The sequence below is a fragment of the Stegostoma tigrinum genome, chromosome 12 (genome assembly GCF_030684315.1).
Source record: "Stegostoma tigrinum isolate sSteTig4 chromosome 12, sSteTig4.hap1, whole genome shotgun sequence".
NCBI lineage: Eukaryota > Metazoa > Chordata > Chondrichthyes > Orectolobiformes > Stegostomatidae > Stegostoma > Stegostoma tigrinum.
The window spans coordinates 15,930,958-15,951,196 of NC_081365.1; the positions used below are offsets into that span (position 1 = coordinate 15,930,958).

Consider the following 20,239-nt stretch of genomic DNA (forward strand, 5'->3'; position numbering starts at 1 on the left):
AAGAGAGAATCTAAACATCATCCCTTGAAATTAAATGGCATTAGCATCACTGACTGCCCCACTACCAACATCCTGTGGCATTACACTTGTCCAGAAGTTCAAATGGACAAGCCACAATAATACTGTGGCTACAAAAGCAGATCAGAGCTTAGGAATACTACTGCAAATAATTCATCTCCTGTCTCCCCAAAACCTGCCCATCATCTACAAGGCACAGATCAGGAATGTGATGGAATATTGTGGACTTGCCTGGATGATTGCAGCTCTAATGACACTCAAGAGACACTGTGCCCAAAGCGGTCCACTTGATTGGTACAACTTTCAGAAAATCCACTCTCTCAGTCGCCAATGCTCAGCAACAGCAGTGTTGTACCATCTACAAGATGCATTGCAGAAGTTCATAACGGCAATTTCATCAGCTTCTTCCAAGCCCACAGCCATTACCATCTCGACGAACAGGCAGAGCCTTCTGCAAATTCCCATCGAAGCTGCTAGACATCCTGACTTACAAATATATTGCTGTTCCTTTACTGCTGCTGAGTCAAAATCTGTTTCCCTTCATTTTTCCACTAACAGGATGGAGTCCTGAGATGCATGCACAGAAGTAACTGGAAAATCTGGATGTCAATGCATTGGAACACTGATTGGTGTGCATGGCCATTTGGACAGACTGCATACCATATGGCTGCACAGTTTAGAGGGAACATTGGCTCATCATCCTGGAACTCCATCCTTAGGTCTACCTACAGAACATGGGCTACAGCAGTTCAAGGTTGGAGTTCATCACCATCTTCTCAAGGGCAACTAGGGGTGGACAATAAACGCTGGCCCAACCAGTAGCGCCGAAATCCTGTAAATGAATGAAAGAAAATTTGAGCAACTCAATGAGGTATGCCTTTGACTTTCTCTATTCTAAGGAGAATACTTCTTTCCCTTGTCCATAACTTTCCACCAAAGTTTGGCACCTGATTTATCTTCAAGAAAAATGAGAGACCCCTTTAATGTTTTGTGGGATCTTCAGTAACCCCATTCAAATGTCGTCAGCGGAACATCCCTGAGTGAGAGTGGCATTCACATCAAGTCAAAAAACACAGAGAGATCCAATAAGGTCAGCCACATTGCAAGCTGCGTTGAACCTAGAATCCAACTTTCAATTCTAGTCTCCTTGCTATCGGAAAGATGCTGTGAAACTTTAAGGGTTTAAAATATTCTATAAGTATGTTGCCAGGGTTGGAGGGTTTGAGCTGTAAGGCGAAGCTGAATAGGTCGGGGCTATTTGCCCTGGAGTGTCGGAGGCTGAGGGGGGTGACCTTATAGAAGATTATGAAAACATGAGGCGCATAGATATGATGAATAGACAAGGTATCTTCCAAAGAGTAGGGCGGTGCAAAAGTAGAGGACATTGGATTAGGGTGAAGATTAGGGGGGATGATTTAAAAGGGATCTAAGGGGAACATTTTTCAAATAAGGGGTGGTGCGTGCGTGGGATAAACTGCCAGAGGAGTTGGTGGAGGCTGGTACAATTACAACCTTGAAAAGGTATCTGGATGGGTATATGAATAGTCATGGTTTAGAGAGATGTGGGCCAAATGCTAGCAAATGGGAATAAATATATAAAAGATATTTGATTGGCATGAACGGTTTTGACCGAAGGGTCTGTTTCTGTGCTGTACATCTCTATGACTCTATGGCTCGCAGAAATATCTCAGGTCATTCTTATAGGAACATAGAAAACAGGAGGAGGTCATTCAGCCCCTCAAACAAAGAAACAAAGAAAATTACAGCACAGGAACAGGCCCTCCAGCCCTCCAAGCCTGCGCTGATCAAGATCCTCTGTCTAACCTGTCATCTATTTTCTAACGGTCTGTGTCCATTTGCTCCCTGCCCATCCATGTACCTGTCCAAATATATCTTAAAAGACGCTAACGTGTCTGCGTCTACCACCTCGGCTGGCAACGCGTTCCAGGCACCCACCATCCTCTGTGTAAAGAACTTTCCATACATATCTCCCTTAAACTTTCCTCCTCTCACTTTGAACTCATGACCCCTAGTAATTGAGTCCCCCACTCTGGGAAAAAGCTTTTTGCTATCCACCCTGTCTATACACGTCATGATTTTGTAGACCTCAATTAGGTCCCCCCTCAATCTCCGTCTTTCCAATGAAAATAATCCTAATATATTCAACCTCTCTTCATAGCTAGCACCCTCCATACCAGGCAACATCCTGGTGAACCTCCTCTGCACCCTCTCCAAAGCATCCACATCCTTTTGGTAACGTGGCGACCAGAACTGTACACAGTACTCCAAATGTGGCCGAACCAAAGTCCTATACAACTGCAACATGACCTGCCAACTCTTGTACTCAATACCCCGCCCATTGAAGGAAAGCATGCCTCTTCCACCATTCAAAGAGATCATTGAATGATTATCCAAGGGGTCCTGAAGAAGGACAATACCCGAAATGTTCTCCTTCCCTCCAGATGCTGCCTGGCTTGCTGTGTTCTTCCAGCCTCCTGTTCGTCTACCAATGAGACCATGGTTGATCTGTGGCCTAACTCCATATACCCGCCTTTCGCCCATAATGCTTAATGCGTCTGCTTAACAAAAGTTGATCTATTTTAGATAAAAATGAAGAACAGATTCAGCATTCACTTCCATTTGTGGAAGAGAGTTCCTTTGTTTGTAGAAGTGCTTCCTAACATATCTGCGGAACAGTTGGGCCCTAATTCTCAGCAGGTGCTCCTAGTCCAGGAGTTCCCAAACAGTGGAAATAATTTATCTACCCTGTGTTTTCTTATTAATATCTTGAAGACTTTGGTCAGATGTTGCAGAAGCTGTGGAAATATTCTTGCAGTATGTTGAAACTGCTGTTTTGGCAGTGCACTGATTCATACATAACATGAGGAGACCACTGTCCATAGGTGAAATCAATAATGCCTAATTATCAGTATGGGAAAGACTTAACCTCCAAATTTCTGGTTTCTGTTGAGAATAACAATGCCATTTCATTAGCTTGCAAAGAATATCACTCTCTCTTTCGCTTTTCCATTTTCATCTCAGCCATATCTGAAACCTCATCAGGTGTCAGTTTTTTTTTGCATCCCTGGCTGTTGCCTCCCTAACACAAATTTTCTTCTTTATTAAAAGGCAGCTGGTGAAAAATGCATGTTGTTAACATTGTGGTTTTTGCAAGGCAGATTTCAGGCACAGAAGAAAAACCCTCAGCTCACTGTGGAGAGTACAAAACGGATTTATGAAAATAGCTCCAGGGGCACAGGACTTTTTACATGTGGCTAGATTGGAGAAGTTGGGTTGATCTCCTTGGAGTAGTAAAAATTGAGTGGAAACTTGATCAAGTGTTAAAAATGGGTTGGTGTAACCGGTGAGGTTTGAGACAGTTATCAAGGAGGTTGTTAGCATGGCATCTCCCCCTGTTTGAAAATGAAGAAGAGACAGGATACAAACCATTCCCATTGTTGGAATGCAAACCACAGGATACCGACATATGCTAAAATCTGAAGGCATCATAAGGAAAAGCATTTTTTCTCCACGTGAAATGTGGTTAGGGCCTGGAGTGTTTTGCCTTAGACTGTGGTGGAGGCAGGGTGAGTCATTGCGTTCAAATGGAAATTAAATAATTATCTGAAGAGAAGATAAATTGTCAAGCTATGAGGAAAAGACAAGAGGTTGGGGCAAGGTAAGTTGCTCTTACAGAGGGCTGGCATTTACACGGTGGACTGAATAGACTCCTTCTGTGCTGTGACCATTCTACAGAAATTTCACAGTTTCTGCCAACCTTTTATTATCACTTAATCTGATACCTAGACTCCAACTTCAAGCTCCTTAGTATCTGCTCTTGTCTCTGCTCTCAAGGAGACTTGAATACAAGAGCAGAGATGTACTGCTGAGGCTCTAAGGCTCTGGTTGGACTGCATTTGGAACATTGCGAGCAGTTTTGGGCTCCGTATCTAAGGGAGGAATGGAGGAGGTCCAGAGAAGGTTTGCAAGAATGTTCCCTGGGATGATGGGCTTGGCATATGAGAAGCAGTTGAAGACTCTAGGTCTGTATTCAATGGAGTTTAGAAGGAGGAGAAGAGATCTGGTTGAAACTTACAGAATACCAAGATGCCTGGATAGCATGAATGTGGAGAAGATGTTTCCACTAGAAGGAGAGACTAAGACTGGAAGGTACAATCTCTGATTGAAGGGATGACCCATAACTGAGATAAAGAGGAATTCTTATAGACAGAGGATGGTGAATCTGTGAAATTCATTGCCACAGAGGGTTGTCAAGGCCAAGTTATTATGTGTATTTAATACAGTAATAGACTGGTGTATAATTGGTAAGGGGATTAAGGGTTACAGGGAGCAGGTAGGAGAATGGGATTGAAAAACTTATGATCGAGTGATGGAGCAGATTTGATGCGTCAAATGGCGTAATTCTGCTCCTATATCTTGATAGCATAGAAAGAGAGAAAATGTTGCATAGGGAATCTAAGATGAGGAGGCATAAACTTAAGATAACAAAATGTGGGGCTAGATGCACACAGCAGGCCAAGCAGCATCTTGGGAGCACAAAAGCTGATGTTTCGGGTCTAGACCCTTCATCAAAAAAGGGGGATGGGGAGAGAGTTCTGAAATAGATAGGGAGAGAGGGGGAGGTGGACCGAAGATGGACAGAGGAGAAGATAGGTGGAGCTGAGAGTATAGGTGGGGAGGTAAGGAGGGGATATGTCAGTCCAGGGAGGATGGAAAGGTCAAGGGGGCGGGTTGAGGTTAGTAGGTAGGAAATGGAGATGCGGCTTGAGGTGGGAGGAGGGGATAGGTGAGAGGGAGAACAGGTTAGGGAGGTGGAGACGAGCTGGGCTGATTTTGGGAGGCACTGGGGGGAGGTGAGATTTTGAAGCTGGTGAAATCCACATTGATACCATTGGGCTGCAGGGTTCTCAATATGAGTTGCTGTTCCTGCAACCTTCGGGTGGCATCATTATGGCACTCCAGGAGGCTCAGGATAGACATGTCATCTAAGGAATGGGAGGGGGAGTTGAAATGGTTTGCGACTGGAAGGTGCAGTTGTTTATTGCGAACCGAGTGTAGGTGTTCTGCAAACCGGTCCCCAAGCCTCCGCTTGGTTTCCCCAATGTCGAGGAAGCCACAACGGGTACAGTAGATACAGTACACCACATCAGCAGATGTGCAGGTGAACATCAGCTTGATGTTGAAAGTCATCTTGGCGCCTGGGATGGGGGTGAGGGAAGAGGTGTGGGGGCAAGTGTAGCACTTCCTGCCATTGCAAGGGAAAGTGCTGAGTGTACCTACTAACCTCATCCCGCCCAGAGCTCTGATGAAGGGTCTAGGCCCGAAACATCAGCTTTTGTGCTCCTGAGATGCTGCTTGGCCTGCTGTGTTCATCCAGCATCACATTTTATTACCTATCCAAATGTTTTTTTTTAAAGTTGCTGCTTCAACCACTTTCTCTGGCAGCCCATTCCATATATGCACCTCTCTCTTTGCGAAGAAGTTCCCCCTCAGGTCCTTTGTAATTCTTTCCCCTCTCACATTAAACCTACGCCCTCTAGTTTTCAATTCCCCATCCCTGGGAAAAAGACTATATGCATTCTTCCTATCTATGCCCCTCATGATGTTATACACCTCAATTATGTCACCCTTCATTCTCCTATATTCCAAGGAATAAAGTCCTATCCTGGCCAATTCCTCCCTATAACACTGGCCTACTGGTCCTGGTAATATCCTCATAAATCTTCTTTGCACACATTCCAATTTAACTGTGTCAGCCCTATAACAGGGTGACCAAATCTGTACACAATACTCCAAGTGCGGCCTCACCAACAACTTATACAATTTTAACACAACGTCCGAACTCCCATGCTCAGTGCCTCAACCAATGAAGGTCAGCATGCTTAATGCCTTCTTCACCACTCTGTCTACCTGTGACATTGCTTTCAACAAACTATGTACTTGTACTCCCAGGCCCCTCTGCTCCCCAACACTCCTCAAGAATTTTCCATTTACTGTATAAGTCCTACCTTGGGTTGACTTTCCAAAGTACAAAACCTCCCACTTGTCTGTATTGTATTGAACTGCATTTGCCAGTCCTTAGCCCACTTCCCCATCTGGTCAAGATCCCTCTGTAATTTTTGATCATCTCCCTTGCTATCAAAGATACCTCCTAATTTTGTATCATCCACAAACTTATTAATCATGCCTTGTACATTCATATCCAGATCATTTATGAAAATAATAAATGACAAAGGTCCCAGCACTGACCTCTGTGGGACACCACTTGTCATAGGCCTCCTGTCTGAGAAACCACCTTCAACCATTACGCTCCACATCCTACCATCGAGCTAACTTTGAATCCAATTAGTTATCTCTTCCTGGATCCCATGCACCCTACCAAAGACCAGACGTGCAGCATTCAAGTTGTGTGTTCTGGACCAACACAGAAAATCCAGATAAAACCTCCGCAAAGCCATCAGGGAGGACAAGAGATAGAACTGGACAAAGTTAGAGGCCCAGACCTACCAAGCAGACTCCCACCATCTATGGCAAGGTCTAAACGAAGTTACAGGATACTAAATGAAACTGTGTAAGACAGCGGACAAAGACACATCCCTCCCTGGCACGGTCCATGCTTTCTCTGCTCATTTTGAGCAGAATACCACCAGTATGACAATGCCTGTCCCGACAGCCTGAGACATACCTGTTCCCTCTGTCACCGCTTCAGATGTCAGATTGGTCTTCCTGGGAGTCAACAGTGGCTCAGTGGTTAGCACTGCAGCCTCACAGCACCAGGGACCCGGGTTCAATTCCAGCCTTGGGCAACTGTCCGTGTGGAGTTTGCACATTCTCCCTGTGTCTGCATGGGTTTCCTCTGGGTGCTCCGGTTTCCTCCCACAGTCCAGAAATGTGCAGGCTAGGTGGATTGGCCATGCTAAATTGCCCATAATATTCGGGGTGTGTGAGTTATAGGGGGATGGGTCTGGGTGGGATATATCAAGGGGTGGTGTGGACTTGTTGGGCCGAAGGGCCTGTTTCCACACTGTAGGGAATCTAATCTAAAAACCCAAGGAAAGTAGCAGGCCTGGACGGTGTCCCTGGCCACGCACTCAGATCCTGTGCAGGCCAACTGGTGGAGGCATTCACCAACATCTTCAACCTCTCCTTTCTACAAGCTGAAGCCCCCAACAGCTTCAAGAAGACAACCATCATTCCCGTACCTAAGAAAGCACATGCATTGTGCCTTAATGGCTACCGCCCAATATCTGTGGCTTCAATAATCATGAAATGCTTCAAAAGGCTGGCCAGGCCGACACCAACTCCAGTCTCCCAGCCTGCCTCAATGCCCTACAGTTTGCTTTACAATGTAACAGGCCCACAGAGGATGCCATATCCCTAGCCCTGCATTCATCCTTAGAATATCTGCACAACAAAGACACCTACATCAAACTCCTGCTCATTGACTACAGCTCCACCTTCAACACCATTATCTCCTCCAGGCTGATCACAAAACTACGTGACTTTGGTCCCTCTGCAACTGGATACTCAGCTTTCTGAACCGTAGACTGCAATCAGTGAGGATAGTTAACTGCACCTCCTCCACAATAACACTCAACACTGGAGCCCCCCAAGGAGGTGTCCTCAGCCCCCGACTGTATTCCTGTACACCTACAACCTACCAAATTCCAAATGAACGCCATCTACAAGTTCCCTGACAACACCACCATAGTGGGATGGATATCTAACAACAAGCCAAAATACAGAAGAGGGATAGAGGGCTTGGTGATGTGGTGCAATGAAAATAATCTTTCTCTCAATGTCAGCAAAGCTAAAGATCATGATTTCAGAAAGAAAGGAGCAGAACATGGCCCCATCTACGTCAACGGAACTGAGGTTGAGAGGGTGGATAACATCAAGTTCCCAAGAGTGATGATAACTGGCCACCTGTCCTGGACTTCCCACGTAGATGCGACAATCAAGAAGGCACAACAATGCCTCTTATTCCTCAGGTGGCTCAGAAAATTTGATATATCCATATGGTCCCTCACCAACTGCTACAGATATACCATTGAAAGCTTACTATCCGGGTGCATAACAGCCTGGAATGGCAACTGCTCTGCCCAGGACAGTAAGAAACTACAGAAGGCGGTGTGCACAGCCCAGACCATCTCAGAAGCCAACCTTCCACCCATGGACTCCATTTACACAGCTCGCTGCCGTGGAAAGGCGGCCAACATCATTAAAGACCCATTGCACCCTTGTAATGATCTCCTACAACCCTTTCCATCAGGCAGGAGACACAGAAATCTGAACACACGCACAAGCAGGTTCAGGAACAACTACTTTCCTGCCATTGTCAGACTGTTGAATGGATTGTAGCCTCAAATAATGTAACCTGCAATGTAACCTCTATGTCTCGAAGCCTTTTCGATCTGTATATTCTGTGAGCTGTGATCAGCCTGCACTCTTGTAAACAAAGGTTTTCACTGTATTTCAGTACACACAGCAATAAAAAAAAATCAAACCTAACCTTCACGCACAGCCTGGCATGCGTGACCTTGTCAAAGGCCTCACTACAGTCCATGCAGACAACTCCCACTGCCCTGCCCTCCTCTATCCTCTTCGTTACCTCTTCAAAACACACTAAATGATTTGTCAGACATGACTTCCTGCACAAATCCATGCTCACTATCCCTAATCAGACCTTGGCTATCCAAATGTTGGTGGATCTTGTCCCTCAGTATCCTCTCCAATAACCAACCTACCACTGATGTCAGGCTCACTGGCTTGTAATTCCCTGGCTCATCTTTGCTACCTTGCTTAAACAATGGAACAACATTAGCCGCCCTCCAGCCTTCAGTTCCAGACTCCCCCACAATAGGAAACATCCTTACACCAAGTTGGGACTCACTCACTGGAGAAGAATGATCTCATTCAAACATACAAGATTCTTAAAGGGCTTGACTGAGAGGATGTTCCCCCATAATGGGAGAGTGTCGGACCAGAGGGTACAGCCTCAGAATAAAGGAGCACCACTTTAACACTGAGACGAGGGGGAATTTCTTCTCTTAGAGGTTTGTGTCTTTGGAATTCATTGCCATAGAGAACAGTGGGGGACAAGTCCCTGCATATGTATACACGGCTGAGATAGATCAATTCTGAGATAGTTGGGGGAACGACAAAGAAAAGGCAAGAAAGTGGATGTAAGGAATGTTGAATCAGCCATGAGCCTATTGAATGGCAGAGCAGGCTCAAGGGGCTGAATGGCCTACTCCTGTTCCTTATGGTCTTATAGTCCTTTAGATATTCACCTAGTTAAGTCGTCTCAGAGCCTTTTGATACAAATTAGTCACCTCTGACTCTACTAATCTCCAGAGGATAAAGGCCTAACCTGTCTGGCATTTTCTCAAAAGGTGATCCACTCATTTCCAGTATTAATCTAGTAAACTATCCCTGAACAGCTAGCTACACCCCACCTCTTCCTCCGTTACATTGATGACAGTATCGGCGCCACCCCTTGCTCCCCAGAGGAGCTTGAACAGTTCATCCACTTCACCAACACCTTCCACCCCAACCTTCAGTTCACCTGGGCCATCTCCAGCACATCCCTCACCTTCCTGGACCTCTCAGTCTCCATCTCAGGCAACCAGCTTGTAACTGATGTCCATTTCAAGCCCACCGACTCCCACAGCTACCTAGAGTACACCTCCTCCCACCCACCCTCCTGCAAAAATTCCATCCCCTATTCCCAATTCCTCCGCCTCCGTCGCATCTGCTCCCACGATGAGGCATTCCACTCCCGCACATCCCAGATGTCCAAGTTCTTCAAGGACCGCAACTTTCCCCCCACAGTGGTCGAGAATGCCCTTGACCGCGTCTCCCGCATTTCCTGCAACACATTCCCCACACCCCGTCCCCACCACAACCGCCCAAAGAGGATCCCCCTCGTTCTCACACACCACCCCACCAACCTCTGGATACAACGCATCATCCTCCGACACTTCCGCCATCTACAATCCGACCCCACCACCCAAGACATTTTTCCATCCCCACCCTTGTCTGCTTTCCGGAGAGACCACTCTCTCCATGACTCCCTTGTTCGCTTCACACTGCCCTCCAACCCCACCACACCCGGCACCTTCCCCTGCAACCGCAGGAAGTGCTACACTTGCCCCCACACCTCCTCCCTCACCCCTATCCCAGGCCCCAAGATGACTTTCCATAATAAGCAGAGGTTCACCTGCACATCTGCCAATGTGGTATACTGCATCCATTGTACCCGGTGTGGCTTCCTCTACATTGGGGAAACCAAGTGGAGGCTTGGGAGCCGCTTTGCAGAACACCTCCACTCGGTTCGCAATAAACAACTGCACCTCCCAGTCACAAACCATTTCCACTCCCCCTCCCATTCTTTAGATGACATGTCCATCATGGGCCTCCTGCAGTGCCACAATGATGCCACCTGAAGGTTGCAGGAACAGCAACTCATATTCCACTTGGGAACCCTGCAGCCCAATGGTATCAATGTAGACTTCACCAGCTTCAAAATCGCCCCTTCCCCACCGCATCCCAAAACCAGCCCAGTTTGTCCCCTCCCCCCACTGCTCCACACAACCAGCTCAGCTCTTCCTCTCCACCCACTGCATCCCAAAACCAGTCCAACCTTTCTCTGCCTCCCTAACCTGTTCTTCCTCTCACCCATCCCTTCCTCCCACCCCAAGCCGCACCTCCATCTCCTACCTACTAACCTCATCCCACCTCCTTGACCTGCCCGTCTTCCCTCTACTGACCTATTCCCTCCCTACCTCCCCACCTATACTCTCCTCTCCACCTATCTTCTTTTCTCTCCATCTTCGGTCCGCCTCCCCCTCTCTCCCTATTTATTCCAGAACCCTCACCCCATCCCCCTCTCTGATGAAGGGTCTAGGCCCGAAACGTTAGCTTTTGTGCTCCTGAGATGCTGCTTGGCCTGCTGTGTTCATCCAGCCTCACATTTTATTATCTTGGATTCTCCAGCATCTGCAGTTCCCATTATCCCTGAACAGCTACAGCTCGGTCACAATACTTCAGATGCAGTCTCACCAATGACCTGCATAACTCAAGCATAATCTCCCTATTCTTGCATTCAGTTCCCTGTGCAATAAAACATAACATTTTGAGCTTCCCTTGTTCCTCTTCTCTCTCTCACTCTCTCTCTCTCTCTCTCTCTCGCCTTGTAAATAAAACTCTTAATAGTCGGGTGCTGCCAGGAAATGACTCATGTCGGATCCTTTGAGTTCAATTTTCATGAAATTGAAAGTGAAAGCCAGAAAGTCATTTTCAGTTCAAAATCTCTCCTTCCCTACGAAGTGTTTATCCAGCTCTCAGAAGGGAATAAAAGAAAAAGGGAAGAAGGAACAACTGTGCCTGAGGTGAGAGCACCCCGTATTTACCTATCCACAACAGAATCAACAAGAGATTAAGTGTTTTGGACAGTCCATTTTCTTCAGGTAAATGCAGTCAGTTTATCATCCTTTTATTTTAATTTCCCTCAGTCAGTTCTGTTTAATTCTCAGTTACAGAGTTAAATAGGTTATTAATGTTGCGTCTTCCCCATCCCCCTCTCTTTTATTCTACTCCCCCAGCTGATTGTCTCATTTGATTGTTAAAACAAGTGCCAGCATCACAGGAAACTAACAAAATGGGAAGTGGGAGGCTTTCAGAAATGTTTGCTTTGAACAGGGCTGTTCATATGAATTCTCGTACTCTGTGAAGTAGGCCAGATAGGGGGTGGCTAGTGTAAGTGGGATGGTATCAATCCCCCTGCTCCACCCATACCTGGAGTCACTGTATGACCATGTGTGCCAAGACGCAATTAAAAATTTAATCAGAGACAGTAGGAACTGCCAATGCTGGAGAATCAGAGATTACAAAGTGTACAGTTGGATGAGCACAGCAGGTCCAGCAGCATCAGAGGAGGAGGAAAGCTGAAGTTTCACGCCTAGACCCTTTTTCAGAAATGGGGGAGGGGAAGGGGACTCTGATATAAACAGGGAGAAAGGGTGAGGCAGATGGATAAAGGATAATGCATATAGGTGGAGAGGAGACAGAGAGGTCATGGAGGTGGGGTTGGAGCCAATAAAGGTGATGAGCAGCTGGGGAGCTAGGGAGGGGATAGATCGCCCAGGGAGGATGGACAGGTCAAGGAGGCAGGTTGAGGCTAGTAGGTAAGAGACGGGGGTGAGGCTTGAGGAGGGAGGAGTGGGTAGGTGGGAGGACAGGTTAGGGAGGCGAGTACGAGCTGGGCTGGTTTTGGGATGTGGTGGGGGGAGGGGAGATTTTGAAGCTTGTGAAGTCCCCATCGATCCCATTGGGCTGCAGGGTTCCCAAGCGAAATATGAGATTCTGTTCCTGCAACTTTTGGATGGTATCGTTGTGGCACTGCAGGAGGCTCAGAATGGACATGTCATCAGAGGAATGCGAGGGGGAGTTGAAATGTTTCGCGACTTGGAGGTGCAGTTGTTCAGTGCCAACTGAGCGTAGGTGCTCTACAAAGTGGTCTCCAAGCCTCCACTTGGTTTCCCTGATGTAGAGGAGGCCACAACAGGAACAGTGGATATAGGAATTAGAAGCTTTGCAGGAGATGGAGGGCATGGGTGCTGTCACAGATATAGGTTGGGAGTTCCTGGACCAAGGGGGAGGAAATGGAGCCCAGATAGGTGGAGATGAGTTCGGTGGGGCAGGAGCAGGTGGAGCCAATGGCCCGGCCAGTGCAGTCAGATTTGTGGAAATTGGGAAGGAGCTAGAAGCGGGCCGCGCGGGGCTGGAGAACAATGAGGTTAGTAGCTGTGGGTGGAGGTGACCTGAGGTGATGAGGTTGTCTACAGTTTGGGAGATGATGTTTTGGTTGTCAGGAGTGGGGTCATGATCAACGAGGCAGTAGGAGGAGGTGTTGGAGGGTTGGTGCCCGACCTTGGCGATGTAGATGTCAGTGTGGCATACCACAGCTGCGCCTCCCTTACCTGTGAGTTTTATAGTGAGGTTGGGGTTGGAACAGAGGGAGCGGAGGGCTGCACCTTCTGCGGGGGAGAGGTTGGAGTGAGTGAAATGGGTGGAGAGGTTGAGGTGATTGATGTCTTGATGGCAATTGGAGATGAAGAGGTCGAGGGAGGGTAGGAGGCCTTAGGTTGGTGCCCAGGAGGAGGGGGAGGGCTGGGAGGGGAGATTTTGAATCTTATGAATTCCACATTGATACTATTGGGCTGCAAAGTTCCCAAGCGAAATATGAGATGCTGTTCCTGAAACCTTCGGGTAGCATCGTTGTGGCACTGCAGGAAGCCCAGAATGGACATGTCTTCCAACCCTTGGGAACCCTGCCCAATGGTATGGATGTGGACTTCACAAGTTTCAAAATCCTTCCTCCCCAGACCGCATCCCCAAACCAACCCAGCTTATCCCTGCCTCCCTAACCTGTCCGTCCCTTCTCCTACGTATCCACTCCTCCCACCTCTGTGGCCTGTCTGTCTTCCCTGGACTGACCTAACCCACTCTAACTCCCCACCTACGCTTACCTTTACTGGCTCCATTCCCCCCTCTGTGACCTGTCTGTCTCCTCTCCACCTATCTTCTCCTTTACCCATCTTCTATCCGCCTCCCCCTCTCTCTGTACTTATTTCAGAATCCCCTTCCCCTCCCCCCTTTCTGAAGAAGGGTCCAGACCCAAAACGTCAGCTTTCCTGCTCCTCTGATGCTGCTTGGCCTGCTGTGTTCATCCAGCTCGACACCTTGTTATCTCAGATTCTCCAGCGTTGGCAGTTCCTACTATCTCTGAATCGATTTTAACCTCTTGGACTATAACTTGGTGTCATGTGATTTCTGACCTTGTCCACCTCAGTCCAACACCGGCATCTCAACATCATAGATTTTCTCAAGCAGTTTCAGTGACCCACGAGACTCAGGTTGGCAATCCTATAGACACCCTGCTTTCTCCTATTGCAGCTGAGATTTTATGAAGGCAGTAGCACCTTTCAACACCTCCGACTATCCCAAAGCTGTAAACAGCCAATCATTTCAAAGTCATTTAAGACATGGGAACATCACTGACAAAGACAGTAAGGTAGCTTTCTCTTAACCCATTGTTATAAATTTTTAGCCAGCAGTTCTGCACAACTGAGTGTCTTCCAATGTTGTCAGGACATTGCAGAAGGCAGGTGCTGATGCCACGGATTGAGAGTCATATCTGAGCCTGACCAGGAACACTTTTGCAGATTTCCTATCCTAAAGGAAAATTAGAGATGAGTTTTAATAGGAGTCCTTTTTTGTTTCATGGTCACAGTAACTGATACTGGCTTAAATCCAGATTTGTTCAATTAACTGAATTATATTCTTCAACTGGAACTCACTAGTTCCACAGGCTAAATTACTAGTCCAGCAACCGAACCACTTAGCTACTATATTTTGAATATTCCTGTTGTAATATAGGAAATGTAGCAGTCCAAATCTGTGCATCAACAGAGATAGAACTAACACTGAAGAGTGCACAAATGACTAATAGTTTTAAAGCATATGTCCCGATTTATGCAGTATAATGAGACTGGGGTCTAGGATTACCCCACATGGCCTCCTGTATCCCCATCATTACTTTACATTCACTCTGGTTTTCTCACAACATATTAAACTGAGGCTTCACCCACCCTCAAGAAAATGTGAAAGATCCTACATCACTATTTTGAAGAATAAGTTAGGACATGAAGTTCCTTCACTCAAAGCTGTTGTCTTAGATTTAGTTTTAATTTTAACTTAGAGAAAGAACTCCAATTTCAGAACATACCAAATTGCTTCAACAACTAACAAAAAGGGTCACTGAGGTAAAATAGGAAACCTGGCACCCAACTTGTGCACAGTAAGATTCCTCAAACAGCAACTACAGAAAAGACTGCATGAGCTGACTTTAGTGATGTTAGTCAAAGGTTAAGAATTAGCCAGGGACTAAACCTAACTTTTCTTAAACTAATGTCATGGGATCTGTCACATCCACCTGAAAGGGGAAGGGCACGTCACTTTGATTTTTCTTTCTGAAAGATAGAGCCTCTGACAGTGCAGCACACCCTCAGCGCTCCAATCACAGTGTCAACCTGGATTCTGTGCTTAGGCTTTGATTGGGCGGGGGTTGGGGGGAGGGGGGTGGTGGTCACTAAGGGCATGTAACTGTTGACTCAGATGTGAGAGTATTACCCACTGATCCAACATCTAATGAAATGGAACTGTGTACATGATAAACACCTGCTGGCCACCCGAAGCCAAGCTTAATTGCATTGTTCTGTTTTCAGGAAATGGCCAACCTGTTGTACACTGAGTATGAAGAGAAAATCCGTCCTTACATTGATCTTATTGATTCCCTGAGGGAGCAGGGCTTGAATAAGGATTTAACATTACCCTCCATCGCAGTGATTGGAGATCAGAGTTCAGGGAAAAGCTCAGTCCTGGAGATGCTGTCTGAGATAGCCCTTCCCCGGGGCACTGGTAAGAAATGTGTTCTCTGTGCCTTTGGTGTCACTCCCGTGGAATTAGCCAATTATAGTTAGTAGGATTGAAGTATGCAGTATGTAGCATGTAGTGTGCTTATAATAAATTCCATTCTCCCTGCTCCATTAGTGGACACATTTGCCCAATGATTGGAAACATTTCTTTAATTAAGTAGAGTTGGAGATGGGCGGTCTGGTGGTGCAGTAGGTAGTGTCCCTGTCTCTAAGATAGAAGCTCCATGTTTGAGTCCCATCGCATGTCTTGATAGCCAAAGAGGGTGTGCTCATACTGCTGCTGACCAGGCTGATTATCAACTTGAGATAACAAGGTGGAGAGCTGGATGAACACAGTAGGCCAAGAATGTGTACCAGTTACAATCCATAGATCCAGACTAGTCATGCACGCAAGGACTGCTTGTTCACTCAGTTCTCTGGGCGACTGGTGTGAATCAGATTAGTGCAACAGGATGAGGTTGGAATGGTGGATCCAGCACCATGCTAGAAGTTGTGGCATTGTGGGTGGTGCCTTCTGCCTTGTAACTCAAGGAAAAGCAAAAGAGTTGGAGAGTGAGGCAGCACATTTCTACAGGGCCACAGACCACACTGGACCCCATGACGTGTCGGGCAATACATTGTCACCTATTACCACAGCAGAGTGAGGAACCGATCTGGGGAATGCTCCCAGACAGGATTCCAATGGATAAATTGGACTTCATCTGATCCACAACATCGAAAGCAAGTGGCAACTGTGACAATAGTTTTACAAGGTGCTGCAAGCTGAGGAAGAGGGTAGAAGCGAAACAACAGAGGGGTCCAGGGAAGGGAATGCTTCTGAGGAGTCCATTAAAATCAGGGATTGAGGGAAGTGCTACATTATCCAGGACATGGCAACCTGCTTGATTGGCACCATAATCCACCACTGTCAGCTTTCACTCGCTTAACCATTGACCTGCAGTAGCAGCAGTGTGCACTACTGACAAGGTGCACTGCAGTGACTAACTAAAGCTCCTTTGACAGCACATTTCAAACCAACCTCTACCACCCAGAAGGACAAATGCAGCAGTCACATGTGAACACTATGACCTCCTAGTTCCCCTTCGATCCACACATCATCCTGACTCAGAACTATGTTGCCATTCCTTCACTATCACTGAGTCATATTCTGGAGCTCTCTTCCTAAGAATATTGAGGGTGTCCTTCCACCCCCAGTAGCTACTATAGTTCAGCAAGTCAGCTCACCTGCAGCTTCTCAAAGACAGTTAGGGATGGTCAAAAAATGTTGGCTGAACCAGTGATTCACATATCCTATGAATGAATAATAACATTGACTTTTCCCCAGCAACAGATTCGGAGGGACTCTAGGTAGCCAGAGAAGTAGAAGTCTCTGTTCTCACAAAGATCACTGAAGTGGTGTGGAGTGAGGCATTTTGAAGAATGAATGAAGACAAAATGTCTATTTTCTGGGATGTGGGGATCCAGTGGGACTTGGAGTAGACGGGAATGATGGTGCGGTTGAGGATACGGTTTGTGGCACTCTGATTAAATTATATTTGGGAAAGCAAAGAGGTAGAGGCATCAGAAAGTAGAAACGACAATGTCTCTTATCCACTTCTGCAGCTAAGCAATTAAAATTCCACTTCACAGGATGCGAACAAAAATGACAGACTGTCTGCTATCCACCACATGCAAATTTCAATTGCCTTCAACACTGATTGGGCAGAAGATTTTTTAGATTAGATTCGATTCCCTACAGTGTGGAAACAGGCCCTTTGGCCCAACAAGTCCATACTGACCCTTGAAGCATCCCACCCAGACCCATCTCCATCCCCATATAACCCACCCAGACCCATCTCCATCCCCATATAACCCACACATCCCTGAGCACGACGGGCAATTTAGCATGGCCGATCCACCTAGCCTGCACATCTTTGGACTGTGGAAGGAAACCCACCAAACACGGGGAGAATGTGCAAACTCCACACAGAGAGTTACCCGAGGCTGTAATTGAACCCGGGTTCCTGGTGCTATGAGGCTGCAGTGCTAACCACTGAGCCACCGTGCCGCCCCTTGGTTTTAATGGACAACCAATCTGCCATTGTTTGCACTGCATCCCAATGGATGCAAAGCTTTAGCCTGAGTGTGCATTTGCCCAGGTGGCTCTGCTCGATTTCCATAGGCAGCACTAATTCCCTGGTACTCCAAACCAATGTTTCAAATGCGGCTCTTGATGCTGACCAATGATGGACTGTTTGATATTCAGGTGGAGTGTGGCAGGACAACCATATGTTTCTTTCAACTATCGACATCAACTAGCACCTTTAACATGGTTCAAATATCTTGAGTCAGAGACCTTCCTAGCCAGAAACATGTGGCAGCAGTTCATATGGGAATCCTGGGTACTGGAGCTTTCTAGAGTGACATTCACTTATGCAGTGCCAACCTGAGATTCAAACCATTGACATTTTGTGATCTGTGACCTTTACATGGTCCCAGCTATCACACTGCTCCCAGTGGCCCAATGTGTGGTCATGTTGGAGAAATTCACTTAGCAGGCTAATCCCATTGTAACGTTTTATGTCAGGTATTGTGACCAGGTGCCCGCTGGAGTTGAAAATGAAGAATGGAACAAAGGGATCGCAATGGAAGGGACAATTAAATTATCGTGATGTGAGTTTACTACTGAACAGCCCACAGGACGTGGAAGAAGAGATTAAGAAAGGTACAAAGTGTATAAGAGTAATTCACATCTTTAATGCAATTGAACAGATGGGTTGGACTAGAGAGAAAGCATTCTGCATTGCGTTGTGGAGGGGAGGTGGGAAATGGGTGAAGCAGTGAGTTACACACCTAAGTGACATGAACTGTCTGGATGAAAAACTCCCAGTCTATTGGAGGTTCTGTTGCAAGAGTTCAATGTGACGTTCTTGTGAGTGATATCAATGAGTGCATTCATGAGAATCAGAAGGAAACCACTCTGAATTCTGACAAGGATTAGTCTCGTGATGTATTCCCTTGTTGCTCTTCAAATACTGTGCTTGGAATAACATAGCAAGAATGTATTTTTCCAGCACCTTCACCTGAGATCGCTTAGAGGCTGCCTTTAAATCCAACACATTGGGAGACCTTGCACTGCAGGGTGCAGGACAACCATATTGACTAGCACCTTTAACATGGTTCAAAATGTCTTGACATATTTTGCAGGACTCTGAACTATGTAAAGAGCTGGTCGAAACATAGGTTAAGGAGGTAGGCTTATAGGACAACTTACAGGATAAGATTAATACAGAAAGCATGGAGAGGTTCTGAAACAGAATTCTAGAACTCAGGGCCCAAACAGATGTAAGTACAGTCAAAATGCTAATGCTTAAGAAGCTAAAATCTGAGGTGAGCAAAGATTCCAGGGGGTCTAGATAGACAGACGGACAGAAAGAAAACCAGTTTATTGAACATTCAGCATTGCATCAAATGAAAAACATTAAATCACATCTTTTAACAGAATTGCATACAATCATGAAAATAAAAATAAAGGATAAAATAATACAAGGATTGCACAATTATGATGATTTCATTATGTGGAAAAATACAACAAGTTGCAATACGCAGGATTCAGGGACAAGTACTTTTGAACAAACATGCAAGGTCTACTGCATTCTCCATTTTGCCCTAATGTTCTATGTAAAGCTGCAAGAAGTAACAGAAATAGACAGGGGTGAGGGCATGGAGGGATTTGATCACCGCAGCCACGACTTTAAAATTGTGATGTTTCCCAAACACGAGTTCATATTTTGGTGAGAGCAGGGCTATTGGGTGAACAGTGCAATAGAGACATAGATGTCTACAGCACAGAAAAAAGATCCTTTGGCCCATCAGCACAGCACAGAAATCCAATGTCTAATGGCCATTTTACCTTCAATCAGCACTGGCCCTAAGTCCAGGGTGCCATATAGTCTCATATGCATACACTACATGGGATGATACCAAATCATATTGCAGTTCTGTCCTAAATACACATCTTTCTCTTATTACAGCCCAAATACACTTAGCTGGAAAAACTGGAATAAGTTCAGAACTAATCAGCCTCCAAGTAGAATCACCTTGTGTTCCGGACCTGACCTTAATAGACTTACCTGGAATCATCAGGGTCCCCACTGGCAACCAGCCTCAGGACATTGGAAACATGGTAACCTTGCTTGTGTATAACATGTGCTGCATGTGCTATAACATGTGAAGAGGATAAATTCTTCACAATTATGCTTTACCTTATTGCTCTACAATCTCACCATCATCTTAATTTCAGTTAGGCATTTGATTTCTGAAGCTCCTTCAGACACTGTTCCTGAACATGGAGCCTGAGTGCAATTGTACACCATACACATTTGCTTTCCAGAATCAAGAATAGAATGCTTGGACTGGCTTCGGCGGACAATTCAGCCACTTCAAGAAGCTTGCGGGTGCCCATCCAATTGATGCTGGAATTGCTCCTGACATTCCAACTCTCCCTTTCTCTAGCCTGCCGTGGTAAAACAGTTGTCTTTGGCAAACCTAGTTTCTTAACGCTGTCTCCAAATATGTGTCCCCTGTTTCCCTTCCCCTTTCCCTGCCACATCAATAGCAAAGTTTGCCCACTTCTTTTTTCAGAAATTGGACTTGAGACCCAATTGCCTTCAGGTTGGCAACTTGATCTCATTTTCCTCTTAAAGTCTTGATTCTCATCG

General features: G+C 46.2%; 1 protein-coding gene across 2 annotated transcripts in view; it reads left to right on the top strand.

The window, feature by feature from the left end:
- The first annotated feature begins 11,331 nt into the window (after nt 1–11,331).
- The window catches only part of LOC125457290 (interferon-induced GTP-binding protein Mx3-like), a 36,320-nt gene continuing 27,412 nt past the window's right edge, over nt 11,332–20,239 (top strand). The window contains exons 1-4 of one of the 2 annotated variants that reach the window (XM_048541306.2): nt 11,332–11,510; nt 15,330–15,522; nt 18,106–18,243; nt 19,553–19,704. In XM_048541306.2, the coding sequence (XP_048397263.1) occupies nt 15,333–15,522; nt 18,106–18,243; nt 19,553–19,704 (480 nt within the window). In that variant the 5' untranslated portion in view covers nt 11,332–11,510; nt 15,330–15,332. The remainder of the gene's footprint in view (nt 11,511–15,329; nt 15,523–18,105; nt 18,244–19,552; nt 19,705–20,239) is intronic. The other variant, XM_048541307.2, reaches the window with a different exon arrangement.